A 13,821-nucleotide genomic window follows, 5' to 3' on the forward strand; every position below is an offset into this window, starting at 1 on the left:
AGTGGATCCAACACAGACCTGTTCTACAAGGGCAGCAATTTCCTGCTCAGCCCGGGACATCTCCTCATCTTCAGCCCCAGGCCGACCAGCCTCCTCTCCGTCAGCAGCAGGAAACCCATCATTCTCATTGAATTCTGCAAGCTCAGCCACCTGTTCAGCCTTGGCCTGGGTGGCCGCACGGATATCCTCTTCATCCTCTGCCCGACACAATGCCTATGAGGGTGTGGGGAAGAATAATCATGAGAATTAAAGAACTTTACATCCTGTGATTTGATTCTGGCAAATGTTTGAGGCCACGTTTACACCAAACCAGATTTACATCAGAACTCAACTCTCTTCTGGGCCCCCAAAATTACCAAAGCAACACAGTGGTCCACAAAGAATGGAACAGATTCAACCAGGAGAGCCACCAGAGACAAAATAACTGTTTTAGAGACCTCTAGTTCCACTTACTTTCCATTCAAGTAAGCCTCAAATCTCTTTAAAAAAGCAATCCCAGAAGTGGTGAATACAAAATAATCCACAATTCTTTTTTGCGCTGAGATGCCTCATGACAACAGGTTAACATATGATCATTCCCCTGAGATGAATATCCAGGGAGATCACAGCAGAGTCACTGAGGGAAGTAGCCTAGAGCATGAGAGGAAGGCACTTGGTAGGGGAAAATTTCTCCATGATAATCCACATCTACAGTTCCCAAACATCTGTCTACTTCTGAAAAAATACAAATGCCCAGACCTCACCACTCAAAATCATGATTTAAGTAGACTGTGAGATGGGACTCAGGAATCAATCTTTTTCAAAGCCTTCCAAGTGATTCCAGTATGCATTAATATTTGGGAAATGAGAGTTTTACACCATATACAAAGCACTTCTTACATCCACTATGCTATTTAACCTTCAGTTACTTCCTTCTAATTTAGCATTTCAGAAAAGTCGGAAGTGAGGCTCAGAAGATTAAATGGATGTGGCTTAATGAACACTATTAAGAAGCACTGTTGGGGCTTCCCTGGTGGTGCAGTGGTTGAGAGTCCACCTGCCGATGGAGGGGACACGGGTTCGTGCCCCGGTCCGGGAGGATCCCACGTGCCGCGGAGCGGCTGGGCCCGTGAGCCATGGCCGCTGAGCCTGCGTGTCCGGAGCCTGTGCTCCGCAACGGGAGAGGCCACAACAGTGAGAGGCCCGCGTACCGCAAAAAAAAAAAAAAAAAAAAAGCAGCACTGTTGGAGCTCAAACCTAGAACCGTGGACTCCATATCCTGTGTTATATCTATGAAATCATGTGAACCAATAAACAATCTACTCACAACTATCAAAGGCCAACTGTAATCTGGGAAGAAGCAGAAATAGTTCTTTCCCCTTGGACAAACTCAAAAGACTGAGAGACAACACACACTACAACCATTAGCTCTACTCTAGGGACTGCCCACTCTTTTTCTGCGGCGGGATCTTTGTTCCCCGACCAGGGATCGAACCCGTGCCCCCTGCAGTGGAAGCACAGAGTCTTAACCACTGGATGGCCAGTGAAGTCCCTGCCCACTCTTTTTTCACCTGCTCCAGGATATGGGTCTGCTTGCTGGCCACAGTCTCTTCCTCATCTTCAGGGGCAGAGGGTATAGATGAGCCAGATGGTTCCTCCAGAGGCATATCAAACAGCTCTCGGATGGTCTGCTTTGGAAAGAACATATGAAAAGTGTCAGAGCCAACGGAATGTTGGTCCCAGGTCTATAGCTATGAAGCTGATAGCTCTTAGTAGTATCAGAAGCACCACTAGTTGAAGAGGCAGATCTGTGGAGGCCAAAGCATCCTTTTTAATAAGCAGTAGTAACTCCTACAGGCATAGCAGTTCTCTCTTGCACAGACTGGAAGATCTTAGTACCTGTTTAAAATAGGCTGTGGTGAAGTTGCCTCCCTCAATTGCCATGTCTCCCAACATTCTCTTCTGGTTTGCCTTTTTTAGGATGTTCTCTTCCACTGTCCGTTCACTGATAAGCCTAGGGGGTGATAAAGGACATGTATAAACAGCCAAATACATCAGTAAAACCCTATTAGCAAAGGGAAAGTAAGGTAAGGGGAGACTAGGCAATACCTATATATGTGGACATCTCGGGTCTGGCCAATTCGGTGACAGCGATCCTGGGCCTGAGCATCCATGGTAGGATTCCAGTCGCTGTCATAAAAAACAACAGTGTCTGCCCCCGTCAGGTTCACGCCCACACCCCCACTCCGAGTTGAAAGGATGAAGCAGAATATGCGTTTGTCTGCATTGAATCGTTCCATCAAGGCCTAGAGGAAAAGGAAAAAAAGATAGTATTGGGAGACATATCCCCAAAAACACACCAAGGCTTAGTGGGGGCCCCTCCTGGGACTCTGAACCCTGGAAAAAGGAGACAGAGCTGAGGCGAGCCTCTAAGGGCCAGAGATGCCTGGGTTACCTGTCTCTGTTCAACTCTAGTAGACCCATCCAGACGCAAGTAGAGGTGGCCATGGTAGGTGAGAAACTGCTCCAACACATCCAGCATTCGGGTCATCTGGGTGAATATGAGCACCCGGTGGCCCTCCGCCTTGAGCTGTCGCAACAGCACTGCCAACGTTTGCAACTTTCCTAAAGAGATATGAAGGGGTACAGGGAGCTAGCTATAAACTGGAGTGGGAAAAACACAGCACTGGAAGCCTGTGTAGTTGAAAGATCAAGTTTTACGCCAGGGTTTCGATCAACCCAGGGGAATCAAAAATATTTAACTTTATATATTTTCTTCTCTTAAGGGTTCTTCCTCTTCAGTCTGCTCCTGTCTTGGATCTGACTTCTTTCAGTCTAACTAGGGGCAGGGTAATACAGACCCTCAGGGGGAAAAAAGAAATCCTCAATGGTGTATGAGCAAGAAAAGACCTTCAAGTACTACACTGAGTTATACCAGCTGCAGCACAAGCCATTCACAAGATAAACATCAACAAATCCATTGATGTCATAGCTCACTTGGATGGAAGGTCACTGAGATAAGAACCAGAGAGGCAGGATCTTATGAGGTTATCTAGTTTAACCTCCCATCAAACACGAAAATAGTGATTCAATCAGTTTGAACACTTTTAACAAAGACTTTCAATTCACCTATTCTGAATGGTTTCAAATGTTATAAAATTATCTTTTTACTAAAATATTTATTGAACACATATTAATAAAAATTCTGCTGACTTTCTTATGTTCTAAGACATTTAAGAAATCTGCAAACATATTACTATAGAAATCTACAAACATATTACTATAGAAATACCTGTGCACAGTTGTGGCAGAAACTATTCGCTACTGTCCAACAGCCATTCTCAGTTAACAGAACCCGATTAATCCTATGGACACCTGGCAGAGATCCCTTGATACCCACGGAAGGCGCACGCCAAACCAACCCCAGAAAATGAATCATTATTGTTCTAAATAAGCCTCAGTTCCTTTTTCCCTTTGTCAGTGATTACTCTAAGGATGGGCATATGGCCCAATCTGAGCCAATGAATTTTGAATCAAAGTCAACTGGGAGGGCTTTCTTTCCCAGAAAAAAATGAAAGACTTGCGAGTGTTTTATTTCAACCCCTTGCTTCCTGCTTGGAGCACTGGTGTGCTCCCTGGAGTTATAGCAGCTATCTTAAGACCATGAAGAAATAACCATGAGAATAAAAAGATAAAAGCTAAGGATAGTAGGTAAAGTCCCGGGTCCATGAAGATACCACTAAGCTGCTGAACCAGCCATATACCACCATTCTCGGCATTTCTCATTTAGTAAACAATAAATGATCTTGTGGTTTAAGTCACCGTTGGTTGGTTTTCTGTTACCTGCAGCCAAATTTCTTCTAACCAATAAGATTCTATTCAAAAGGCAAGCATCCTTGTTCAAATCTTTCCCCAAAACAAAATCTACTATTTACTTTTTTCTTTTGGCCACCTGGCTTACAAGATCTTAATTCCCCAACCAGGGAGGGAACCTGTGCCCTCAGCAGTGAAAGCGTGGAGTCCTACCACTGGACCACCAGGGAATTCCCCAAAATCTACTATTTACTGTGCAGTCTTATACCACCACACACCTTTCCCCATAAATCTGAAAACTCCACGCTGTGCTATGTCATTTGCCATTGTATCCCAAATGATGTAACATGTTCACAAAATAATCACTGAATAAATGAGTTAGCAAACATTTTCAACTTTCATCAAAGTCAAATTCATGAATGCCAAGAATCTATCATGAGGCCTACATTTCTTCATCTCACCCAGAAGCATAACCTAAAAGACTATCTGATGTTTAATGAAATCCACAGAGACCTTATGTACAGCATCCCTTTGATGTAACAGTCTTCAGGCTAAGACAAGAAAAGAGGTCAAGAGACCCTCACTGGCCAAAGAACTCACCGCAATCATACTGGATAAGCCTCAGGTCAGGAAACTGGGTACGCATGTTACACACAATACGGTGCAAAGGACGAGCCCGGGGCCAGAGCTCACGAGCCAATTGCTCCTGGAAGGCTGCCTGACGAGGGGCCAGCCAAGGAGGTGGGTGGCAGGCGTGCAAGGAAGGGGGAGGTGCCTCCACAGGAGGCATGACAAAGATGAACCTGTAAAAAGAAGGCAAGCAGTATAAAATATGGAACTCTGAATGGCCCCAGAAGTTAGCACCTTTACCAGCCCTAACCACTATATCCACTCAGAGGCCCCAAGACCCACTTCCCATTAGCACTTAGCCCTGCCAACCTCTCAATGATTTCTGACAGCTGGTCTAGTCGTTGCTGGGGAAACAGTACAGCCTGGCGGGCAGCCTCGGTATAAGTCCAAAAGGTGGGGTGGCTGGGGCCAGGAGAACGAGGGCCGATGGGGCTGGCAACAGGTTGGGGCAGGGTACAGAAATCCAAGACTTCAGTCCCATACACGGGTGCCAGGGCCCCATGAGCCTCACTAAGTTGGAAAATCCGTTCCAGGCGTTCAGACCGCTGCTGCTTCCGCTTTTCCTCCAGAGAGTCCTGAGGATAAGAGGAGAAAAACACAGAAAAAGTGATCAGCGTCCTTATAGAAAATCTGGCAGTTCCTCCCAGAATTAAACATAATCTGTGGAAACCATAAGATTCAATAATACACTATTTTGGTTCTTCCAAATTGTCAATAATGGGAGTTATTCTTTTCCCAATGTTAAATGAAATAACTTCTCCACAAAAGAAAACTGATCTTCCCTGTATGCTACCAAAGCAGGTGCCTGAATATTCAAAATTAAGATCCGTATGTTTGACAAACTTATAGAATGGATGATTTGCGTGAGTTTTCCCATGTAACACTTAAATCCAGAATATCCAAGTTAATTTATCTTCTTGCAGTAGATCCAAAACAATTATTAAAATCCCTCCTCAAATCACTGACCAGGATACAGAGAGGCTAATCAAATCCATGGCAGGTTTTTGTCCAAGGTCAGACTGGAATGGGGTGGGATGGGAACAGCTAACCAGACATCTAGGTAACCCCAAGAGAGAAAAGGGGAGTGCCCTGGCTGACAGGATACCTGTATGACTTTGACCCAATCCTTTCCCATCTTTGTGCTTCCAGTTTCACAGGCTATAAAACCACCTAACTCTTTTGTAGCACTTATCACACTTGTAGTTTTACATGTATAGGATTCTTTGATTAACATCTTCTACCCACTAAACTGTAAGCCCCTCACTGTAATCATCCAGTATCCAACTCAGTATCTGGCACAAAGTAGGCTTTCAATAAATATGTTATTAGAATGAACAAATAATGAAGGAGACTGGACCCTACAAGATGGTCCTGAAAAAAAGCAGTGTCCCAAATCTCCCTTCCTGACTGCTACCTTAAGCTTGACCTCTTGGCTCCTGGTGGTCTAATAAGTGAGGAAGGAAAGCATCCTAGCAGAGGGAAAAATCATTAAGGCCAGCTCTCATTAAGTAGCAGCAAAGGAGACAATATTTGCAAATCATCTACCTGAAAAAGGACTTGTATCAAGAATAAAGAACTCTTACAACTCAATAACAAAAAGGAAAAGAATAAAATAACCCAATTAAAAAAGGGAAAGGATCTGAATAGACATTTCTTCAAAGAAGATATACAAATGGCTAACAACCACTGAAAAGATGCTCAACATCATTAGCCATCAGAAAAATGCAAATCAAAACCACAAAAGGGACTTCCCTGGTGGTGCAGTGGATAAGACTCTACTCTGTGCTCCCAATACAGGAGGCCCGGGTTCGATCCCTGGTCAGGGAACTAGATCCCACATGCATACCTCAACTAAGCGTTCGCATGCCACAACTAAGGAGCTGGCGAGCTGCAACTGCAGTGCCCTGGAGCTGCAACTAAGGAGCCCCCCGCTGCAACTAAGGCCCGGCGCAACCAAATAAATAAATATTTAAAAACCACAGGATACCACTTCAAACCCACTAGGATGGCTATAATCAAAAAAGACAAATAATAACAAGTTTTTGGCAAAGATGTAGACAACCTGGAACCCTCACAAGCGCTGGTGGGAATGTAAAATGGTACAGCCACTTTGGAAAACAGTTTGTCAGTTCCTCGAACAAACATAGTTACCATAACCCAGTTAATTCCACTCCTAAATTTACATCCAATATAACCGAACATATATGAAAAGATACAAAATCTTATACATGAATGTTCACAGCAGCATTATTCATAACAGCCAAAAAGAAGAAACAAACCAAATGTCCCCCAATCAACTGATGAATAGATATATAAAATGTGGTATATTCATACAATGGCATATTATTCAACAATTTTTAAAAAATGAAGTACTGATATATATACATATATATATGTCAGTTATAGCATAACATGGATGAACCTCAAAAATATTAAGTAAAAGAAGCCAGTCACAAAAAACCGTATATGACTCCATAAGTAAATCTACAGATACAAGTTACTTAGAGCTAGGAGGGATGGAAAGGTCAGGGATGATGGTTAAGGGTGTGGGGTTTCTTTTTTTTTAGGGCAATGAAAATGTTCTAAAGTTGATTGTTGTCATGGTTGCATAACTCTGTGAATATACTAAAAGCCAATGAACTGTATGGTTTAAATAGGTGAACTGTATGGTATGTGATTTATATCTCAAACTGTTTAAAGAAAAAGTATCAAGAAGCTGCTACCTACTTGCAGAGCAATGAAAATTTAACACAGACCATGGGGTTGCACCCTTGGGCTAGGATCTAGGCTCTCCTCTCTCTACTTCCAAAAAGCCAGACCAACCTGGCAGCATTAGAGAAAGACCAAAGGTGGAAGCAAGTGGCAAAGATGGGAGGGTGGGGGACTGGGGCTGAGAATAAGCAGCTCTATTATCAGAGTGAGAAAGACAAGAGGGCCTGGAAGGACTCACTAGATCTTTCTCATTATTGGGTCCTGGGTTACTTACTCTGAGTTGCAACTTTTATTTAACCAAACATATATACAACTATATATATGATAGAAAAAAATGGCTACCAGAAAGCTCATGAAGGGACAGAGATCTTTTTATTTCCCACTTAATCACCATGGAGGTAAAAAACTACAGCAAATGACCATCAAAGTCAAACGCTCATGATCTTTAGGGAACTGTATTCCGTGGTGTCCTTTCTCCCCTAGAAGTTCAAATACTTAATGGTGACAGTTTTAGCAACTGAGAAAAATCCTCCTGTCTCTGAGGACTGCCTCTTGTGGGGAAGAAGAGAAAGCAATGGAGCCAGCACATCTGTGTTCTCACAAGTTGTATAAATTTTAAAACATCATTTAGTAGGCTAGTTTCATCTGTAAAATGGGGCAATTAGATGCCAACACTAACTCAAAAGAGTAAGCAAGAACCAAAGAGACCAAATGTAACAAGAAAGCCTTGAACACATCAGTGATTAATAGTTTTAAAAGCACATTATGTCCTCAATTACTTCCTCTGTGAAAAGTAGGACATGGATTATTCTTCCCATTTTACAAATAAGAGTAAAGGCCCAGGGAAGGGCTTTGTCCAGTGACATTCAAGTATTAGGTCCACAAAACTAGGCTTCGTAATTTACCAAGATAAAGGTGACATTATTTTGTTCCATCCACTCTGTAGCAACACTCCAAAGAAATTCAATTTCCTGTTCCCTCTCCTTTGAGGCAGTAAAACTTACCAGATAGAAAGGGGAACGAGGTGGTGGTGGGGGCTGGCGTCGAGGTCGGGGACCACTGAACGAGGTAGCAGTGGAGGGAGGGCTGGGGGGACCAGAGCGTAATGTCAGTGTCTCAGGCTCATCCTTGGAAACAGGCAGCCGGGATACCATGGTGACAGGCAAGGGAGCGGCACCGGTTGCCGAAACCACGAGGGAAGATGCCTGGGAAGCTGGGGCCTGTGTTGAGGCTGGGGCCAGTGCCAGAGTCTGAGCTGCCGCTGGGCCCAAGGTGGGCACCGGCACTGGGGCAGGGCTCAAGGTCAGTGTTTGCACTGAAGCTGGGGCCAGGAGTGAAGCAGATGACGACACCGTAGCCAAAGTCAGTGTGTGAGCTGGGGCCGGGCCCATTGGAGAAACTGGAGCCAGAGGGGGTGCTGGAGCCAAAGACAGCGTCTGAGATGGACACAGTGGTGGTCCCGGTGCCAAAGACAGTGTCTGGGCTGGAGCTGGTACTAGGGATGCTGCTGGAGTCAATGACAATGTCTGAGCTGGAAAAGAACCTTGGGGGTTCCCAGTTCCCAAAGTGAGTGTCTGAGATGGAGACGATCCGCCAAGAGTGGATGCTAAAGCTGGGGGTAAAGCCAGTGTCTGCGTAGAAGCCGGACTCGGGAGAGGTGACGGAACCGGGGCTGGTACCATAGTTTGAGCTGATGATGGAACCAACACAGGAGCTGGGGCTGGCACCAGTGAGGAAGCTGAGGCTAAAGGAGTTCCTGGAGTAGATGATGAAGCCAGAAGTGGAACCGAAGTCTGCGATGGAGCCAGTACAGGAGTAGGACCTAGTGATGGAGCCAGGACTGGAAGAGGAGCCAGAGAAGGAGCTGGAGAAGGAGCCAGGATTGCTGTCTGTGGAGCCACCATGGGAGCCAGAGAGGTGGCTAGAGCCTGAGATGCAGTAGGTGCTGGAGCCAAAAGGGAAGCCTGAGCTGGAGCTTGATTTGATGCTGCCGGAAAAGGACTGGCCAGAGCAGAAGCTGGCACCAGGACAGGTGAACATGCTGGGGCCACGGCTGAGTTCAACCCTGGAACATGTGAAGAGGCTGGAGCCAACAACAGAGGGTGACCAGGTGCCTGAGATGGGGACAGGGATGGAGTTGTGGCCAAACCTAGAGTCAAGGCTGACGCTGATGGAGAAGTCCCAACTGGTGCCAAAGAGGGAGGTCCAGGAGCCGCTGCCAGTGTTGGAGTCACATTAGTCAACAGAGCTGGGCCCGAAGCCGAAACAGGCAAGGGGGCTGAGATGGGGATGGTGAGTGGAGCTGAGGCTGGGGACGGAAGCGTTGTGCAGACAGAGATGGGGAGTGAAGATGATACTGGAACTGGGACTGTAGAAGACACAGGACTAGCAAGGGGAGAGGAGTTGGGAACTGGCATTGGAGAAGAGGCTGGCCCAGGTAGTGAGGATGGCACGGGGAGAGGAGAAGAGATGGTCAAGGGAGCAGCTCCGGGTGCTGAAGCTGTGGAGACAGAGGATAAGTTAGCCCCCAAATTCTTTTCTTGCTCCTTCTATTACCCTGTCCCACCCCTTCCCTTACCCCCAAGCTTCACCTGTTTCCCAGAAGACCTTCACTCCCACACCATGAGATCAAAGATTCAAGGAATCTAACAATTCAACATTTCCTTTCCCTCCAAAGTTCCAACTTATGTATCTTGGAATTAGGCAAGGGCTCAGCAGACCATTTTGGGGGCTAATGCAAATCAGTATACTGATAACAAAAGGATCTACTGTGACTTAGAAACCCTCTGGGCCACCCTATCTCCATTCCTGACAAAAATTTGTGGCCTCAGCCACCTGAACTCACCACTGACTTCAGGCGTAGGACTGTGGACCAGCTTGAGAAGTGGCCTCACCAGAGTGGATGTGGGTATGGGAGCCCGGGCAGTACCCAGAGCAGGTGTGGGTAGCCGGCCAGGGGTTAATGTGGGGCGTGGAGTCAACACAGCTGGAAGCCCAGAGCTCGGAGGCCGGGGTGCTGGGGCCAACGGAGGAACAGGAGTCAGTCCATCCCGAGGGGCCTGTCTCACTACAATCTTCACCACGCCTGTATTATTCACCATGGTTGGTGGCACTGCAAGAGGAAGCTAGATTGAGGGGAAGGTAGAAAAGAAACAAGAGACCCAAAGGATGGAAGAAGTCCAAGGGCAGGAGAGGGTAGCAGACAGATATCAGAGATACTGGCAAAGGAAAACAACACTGAGGGAAGGCTAGACAGACAGTAGCCCAGGGCATGCCTGGAAGGACCAAGGCCAGCAGGGCTAAGTAAGTAGGAAGGCCAGAAGCCTCACCCTGGTTAGCAGCAAGCGGAAGGCTGAGGCCAGTGGGGGCAGGGGTGGTGCTGGGGGTCGAAGAAGGCAGCACAGAGACAGGGGTAGGGCCAGGGGTCGGGGCCACGGCCTGGATGAGGGCCACATGGGCAGGCTGGCTGATGAGGTGGTGCTGCCCCCCTGCTGACACCAGGTGCACCACATTCCCTGGGTTAAGGGAAGAGAGAAAGAAAGAAAGAAGCAGCTATCAGCCGGAGGAGGGCAGAGGCAAGAGAAGAGAGAAAGAACGAAGAAGGAATAACTTCTCCAGAATAAACTCATACCTATCTTGATCAAAAGACCCCCTCCAACCATTCCCCTTGGCCCCACCCACCAAAAGGTAAGGAAAGAAACATAAAGGCTGACATCTGAAAAGAGCCACAAAAACAAAGGGACAAAGAGGAGGAGGAAAAAGGCAGGACAGGGGGTGGGTTTTACCTACTTTGCAGCGGGCGGGGCTGCCCCACAGCAAGCTGGCGCACCTGCGCACCAGTCAAAGTCAGCTTGTTGCCCTGGATTTGGAAGGTGAGAGGTTTGCTTCCCCCTGTACTAGCCACTGGCCGCTGTGCCAGTGAGGCTAACTGCCCGATGCTGACCACTTCACCTGCTATGAATAAAGAAGAGGCTTAATGTACATGGGGCCCACTCTGCTCAAACTCACTTCACAGACCTTCATGTGGCACATGTCTCCAGTTTCTCCAACCCTCCCCCTCAACTTACCATGTTCCAATAAGCTTAGCCTCCACCTACAGCCTTTGAGCTTTTGACATGCTACTCCTTCCAATCCCACCTGTTTGCTTTGCAATCTCCTTTACACCCTCTAACAGCTTTCCACCATACTGAGCTAATCACCACCTGCCTCCTCTACACTGCCCTTTTACCCCAAATAATTTTCTACTGCTAGGCTTACCACTATTTATTCATCTATGGATCATCTCCCCAACTAGAGACTGTGAACTACTTGAGGGCTCTTACTTGATTATGAATTACCAATGCCTGGCAAAATACCTAATATATGTTAGCCACCATGATACACTCATGGTCCTGAGCTTTTCCTCTCCAGCTCCATGGCATGTAGGCTTTCCTCCCATCTCAAGTCCTTCACCCTCACAGAGCCCTGGGAACTTACAGGGCAGGCGAGCTTGCATATCGGGAGACAGGATGAGGCGCTGTGGAGCAGGAGTAGGAGCTGGCACTGCCGTGGTGGGAGCCGTGGCTGTGGTGGTACAGGTGGTGGTGACAGCAGCAGAAGGGAAGGTATAGCCCGGTGGCACGGTAAGGGGCTTCAACAGGCTGGAGGAGCCTGGGGGTGGGGCAGGGCTCAGGCGAACAGGAGCAGGTGGGGCTGGCTTCAAGGATAGGGTTGGCGTGGGAGGCCGTGAGGTCCCACTCAAGACCCCCAGAGGGGATGGCATCACTGTAAACACAAAGCAAACACCTGTCAGATATACCTTGACTAAAGCCTCAGCCTGGTCCTAGAAACCTCCATACATAATCCCTTGTAGCCCATCAAACACCACACCCCTGTCTCCAACCCAGCTCCTCAAACACTAATTTCATTACTTCTCCCCCAATCTGAACAATCTGCCTGAAGTATCCCCCAGCATCCTGGCTCCCTTGGAACTCACCCTGGGGAAGAGGCCCACCGTTTGGCTGCAGTGGGGGCAAAAGAACAGGGCCAGGAGGCCGGGATGCCGGAATGAGTGGGGGCCCAGAAGGCGAGGCCGACACCATCAGTGGTGCTGGCAGCACTGGGGGGGTTGGGCCAGGCGTGGGCTGGGCTGAGAGCTCAGGGCCTGGAGGGGGTCGGACTGGGACAGGGCCCAGGGGAGTCCGTGGACTGTTCACCACCACCACTGTCCGGCCTTCTTGCTTGGGCATTGGCTGCAGCATCCTACGAGGAAAAAACAAGGGGATGGGTAGGGAAGGAGGGAGAGTGAAGAATAGGAAAAGAAATTAATAAGGAAGATGAGGCAGAAAAACAGACAGATTATGAAAGCAAAGGAGAGAAAGGTAAGACCCAATGGAGAAAGCGGGAAAGAAATCCGATAACCAAAAAGCACAAAGCGAAAAAAGAAAAAGCACGAAGCAGAGAGAGGAGGGAGAAAAAAAAATCAGTGACAAACACAAGGGCCTCTCCCAAAACCATCTTCTGGTTATTCTATCCCCCGATTCCTCCAAGTATTTTTCATCCATCTATATGAACATTCCAGCCTAGCCTCCAACTCTTACCTTTCCACCCCAATTCCCCCCAGCCAGCTGCAGCCACTTTTTTCTAGGAACCCACTTCCTTATTCCTCGGCCCTGGTACCTGTTGACCTTCATCTTGACTGGCTTGGGCCGGGGTGGGGGGTCCGGAGCAGTAGCCACCTCTAGCAGAACCCGGCGGGAAAGGCGGTGCTGGGGTAGAAATGTGTCGGCCTCATATCTAGAGACACGACCCTCCAGGCCAATGAGATCAAATCGACCCATGTCTATCCGCTGACATAAGAAGGAACACAAGAGCATAGTGTCAAAGGAGCCAATTTGGCAATGATTTCTTGGATATCACACCAAAAGCACAGACAACAAAAGAAAAAAACTGATAAATTAGACTGCATCAAAAGACACTATTAATAAAGTGAAAAGGCAACCCACAGATTAGAACCAAAATTATTTGCAAATCATGTATCTGGTAAGAGGCTAACATCCAGAACACACAAAGTCCTACTACAACTCAACAAAAAAAACAAACAATCCAATTTAAAAACTGGCGGGAATTTCCTGGCGGTCCAGTGGTTAGGACTCTGTACTTTCACTGCTGAAGGACCAGGTTCAAGCCCTGCTCGGGGATTTAAGATCCCACAGGCCCCACAGCGTGGCCAAAAATAAAAATAAAAATTGGCAAAGGTCTCAAACAGACATTTCTCCAGAGAAAATATACAATAAGCACGTGAAAAGATGTTCAACATAACTAATCATTAGGGAAATCAAAATCACAATGAGATACCACCTCACCTACTCAGAGAGCCGTTATCAAAAAAACAGAAAACAGGTGTTGGCAATGATGTGGAGAACTCAGAACCTTTGCAAAATGCTGGTAGGAATGTAAAATAGTGCAGCTGCTACGGAAATCAGTATAGCTGTTGCTCAAAAAATTAAAAATAGAATAATCATATGATGCAGCAATTCCATTTCTGTGTATATATACCCAGAAGAATTGAAAGTAGGGACTTAAACACACATTTGTACACCTATGCTCACAGCAGCATTATTCACAGTAACCAAAAGGTGGAAACAACCGCAGTGTCCACTGATGAACAGATAAACGTGGTATTTGTCTCTATGTATGTAAATGTAT

At 46.9% G+C, this 13,821-nt stretch overlaps 1 protein-coding gene across 2 annotated transcripts in view; it reads right to left on the minus strand.

Moving 5' to 3' along the window:
- The window catches only part of SRCAP (Snf2 related CREBBP activator protein), a 32,432-nt gene that overhangs the window by 3,651 nt on the left and 14,960 nt on the right, over window positions 1–13,821 (minus strand). For both annotated transcript variants that reach the window (XM_082858116.1, XM_082858117.1), the window contains exons 19-31: window positions 12,793–12,962; window positions 12,110–12,375; window positions 11,611–11,898; window positions 10,924–11,088; window positions 9,980–10,246; window positions 8,139–9,634; window positions 4,732–4,997; window positions 4,393–4,595; window positions 2,435–2,604; window positions 2,089–2,285; window positions 1,879–1,993; window positions 1,551–1,670; window positions 19–213 (exon numbers count right to left, since the gene is read on the minus strand). In XM_082858116.1, coding sequence (XP_082714242.1) covers window positions 19–213; window positions 1,551–1,670; window positions 1,879–1,993; window positions 2,089–2,285; window positions 2,435–2,604; window positions 4,393–4,595; window positions 4,732–4,997; window positions 8,139–9,634; window positions 9,980–10,246; window positions 10,924–11,088; window positions 11,611–11,898; window positions 12,110–12,375; window positions 12,793–12,962 — 3,918 coding nt within the window. The remainder of the gene's footprint in view (window positions 1–18; window positions 214–1,550; window positions 1,671–1,878; window positions 1,994–2,088; window positions 2,286–2,434; window positions 2,605–4,392; window positions 4,596–4,731; window positions 4,998–8,138; window positions 9,635–9,979; window positions 10,247–10,923; window positions 11,089–11,610; window positions 11,899–12,109; window positions 12,376–12,792; window positions 12,963–13,821) is intronic.

The sequence above is a fragment of the Leucopleurus acutus genome (assembly GCF_964270905.1).
Source record: "Leucopleurus acutus genome assembly, chromosome: 16".
Classification (NCBI taxonomy): domain Eukaryota; kingdom Metazoa; phylum Chordata; class Mammalia; order Artiodactyla; family Delphinidae; genus Leucopleurus; species Leucopleurus acutus.